Consider the following 1,803-nt stretch of genomic DNA (forward strand, 5'->3'; position numbering starts at 1 on the left):
CTTAAAAAAATATTAGTATATTAATAGGTACTAATTTTAGCAATTTAGTTCAATAAAATTGCACATTGACCCCCTTAACACGTCTGATTCAAGTGTCAACTTTAACTTGCCCAGCACGATGGGAAAAAGGGGTCCCATTCCAACCCAAGCTACACTTCACAATGGGGATGCTAATCTCCTATAAATAGGGTAAATGTGTGTTTTCTTTCTCATCAATTATCAATCACATAGAGCCATTAACAAAGAACTCTCTTCGGTTTGTAAAACAATGGCTTTAATACATGGAAAAAAACTTACCATAGTCTTCTTGTTGATTTTGCAGACTTCCACATATCAAGCCATGTGCCGCACGTTACTTGAAGATTCCATTGTTGGGAGATATCAGCAATGGATGGCTAAGTATGGACGCAACTACGAAGATGATGCTGAGAAGGAAAAGCGTTTCAAGATATTCAAGGACAATGTTGAATACATAGACAAAGTCAACAATGAAGGGAATCGCACTTACAAGTTAAGTGTCAATGAATTTACAGACTTAACAACTGAAGAGTTCATTGCTACTCGTACTGGATACAAGATTTCCTCCCAGCCCACTTCACCCAAAACTACATTCAGATATGAAAACCTGACTGAAATTCCAATGACTATGGATTGGAGAGAGAAAGGAGCTGTTACCCCCATTAAAAACCAAGGCCAGTGTGGTAAGAGAATTATAACGTTGTCTGAAACTAAAACCTAGTTTAGCCTTTTTTGCTGCATTTATTTTTGTCCTAACAAGATTTCTGTTATGATTGATTCCTATGTAGGATCTTGCTGGGCCTTTTCGGCTGTGGCAGCAGTAGAGGGGGTCAACCAGATCAAAAATGGCAACAAAATCTCCCTTTCCGAGCAACAACTAGTAGACTGTGTGGAAAGCAATAATGGCTGCAATAAAGGTTCCATTGATTATGCCTTTGCATATATAATACAGAACAAAGGACTAGCCACTGAGGAAAACTACCCATATCAGGCTATGGATGGAACTTGTGACCAGCAAATGGCATCTAATGTTGTAGCTCAGATAAGTTCATACGAAGACGTACCTTACAATAGTGAGGAGGCATTACTACAAGCAGTGGCCAACCACCCAGTTTCAGTTGCCATAGAAGCTTATGGTCGTGACTTTCAGTCCTATTCCAGTGGAGTTTTCACAGGAGAATGCGGGACCAATTTAGACCATGCCGTTACTGTAATCGGGTATGGAATGAGTGATGATGGTACCAAGTACTGGTTAATCAAGAATTCATGGGGCACCACCTGGGGTGAGAGTGGCTACATGAGGATTCAGAGAGATACTGAAGCACCAGAAGGTGTTTGTGGCATTGCCATGAGACCTTCCTATCCGGTGGCTTAGGTACCCCAACGGTGACAGATCAAGTCACCTATAAGTATTGCTCCTTCTTTCACTATATGTATGTTAAATTTATTATAGCATAGAAAATGCCTATTTTGCTACTTGTATCATCGAAATTGGAACCAAGTAATAAATAAGCTAGCCTAGTTGCTACGTTTCCCATAAATATATAGCATGAAGCAAACCGCAGGAATGATAATAAAATCTTTCCATCGAGAAATCCGCATAATATAACGAACTAAATAATTCTAATAAATATTACTGTTTATTCAAAAAAAAAAAAAAAAAAGGAAATGCTAACAAATGTCTTTAGGGCACTGGTTAATAATCCATATAAAGAAAGTTTTTTATAGAAAATGAAAAAAAAAAAGTAATTAATATTTTGACAGCTTTTTTCGTTTCCCATAAAA

At 37.8% G+C, this 1,803-nt stretch overlaps 1 protein-coding gene across 1 annotated transcript; it reads left to right on the forward strand.

The window, feature by feature from the left end:
* The first annotated feature begins 224 nt into the window (after nucleotides 1-224).
* LOC126722013 (zingipain-2-like) lies at nucleotides 225-1,559 on the forward strand. Its single transcript, XM_050425153.1, has 2 exons — nucleotides 225-701; nucleotides 807-1,559. Exons 1-2 carry the CDS (start codon nucleotides 269-271, stop codon nucleotides 1,391-1,393), a joined length of 1,020 nt encoding a protein of 339 aa, XP_050281110.1. The 5' UTR covers nucleotides 225-268; the 3' UTR covers nucleotides 1,394-1,559.
* Nucleotides 1,560-1,803: the final 244 nt, after the last annotated feature.

Source organism: Quercus robur, chromosome 4, assembly GCF_932294415.1.
Source record: "Quercus robur chromosome 4, dhQueRobu3.1, whole genome shotgun sequence".
Lineage (NCBI taxonomy): Eukaryota > Viridiplantae > Streptophyta > Magnoliopsida > Fagales > Fagaceae > Quercus > Quercus robur.

Bases quoted from the DNA above. Each gene is read 5' to 3' on its own strand.
- LOC126722013 (XM_050425153.1), top strand. From the start codon at position 269: ATGGCTTTAATACATGGAAAAAAACTTACCATAGTCTTCTTGTTGATT. The intron at 702-806 runs GTAAGAGAATTA...ATTCCTATGTAG, and splicing joins TAAAAACCAAGGCCAGTGTG to GATCTTGCTGGGCCTTTTCG.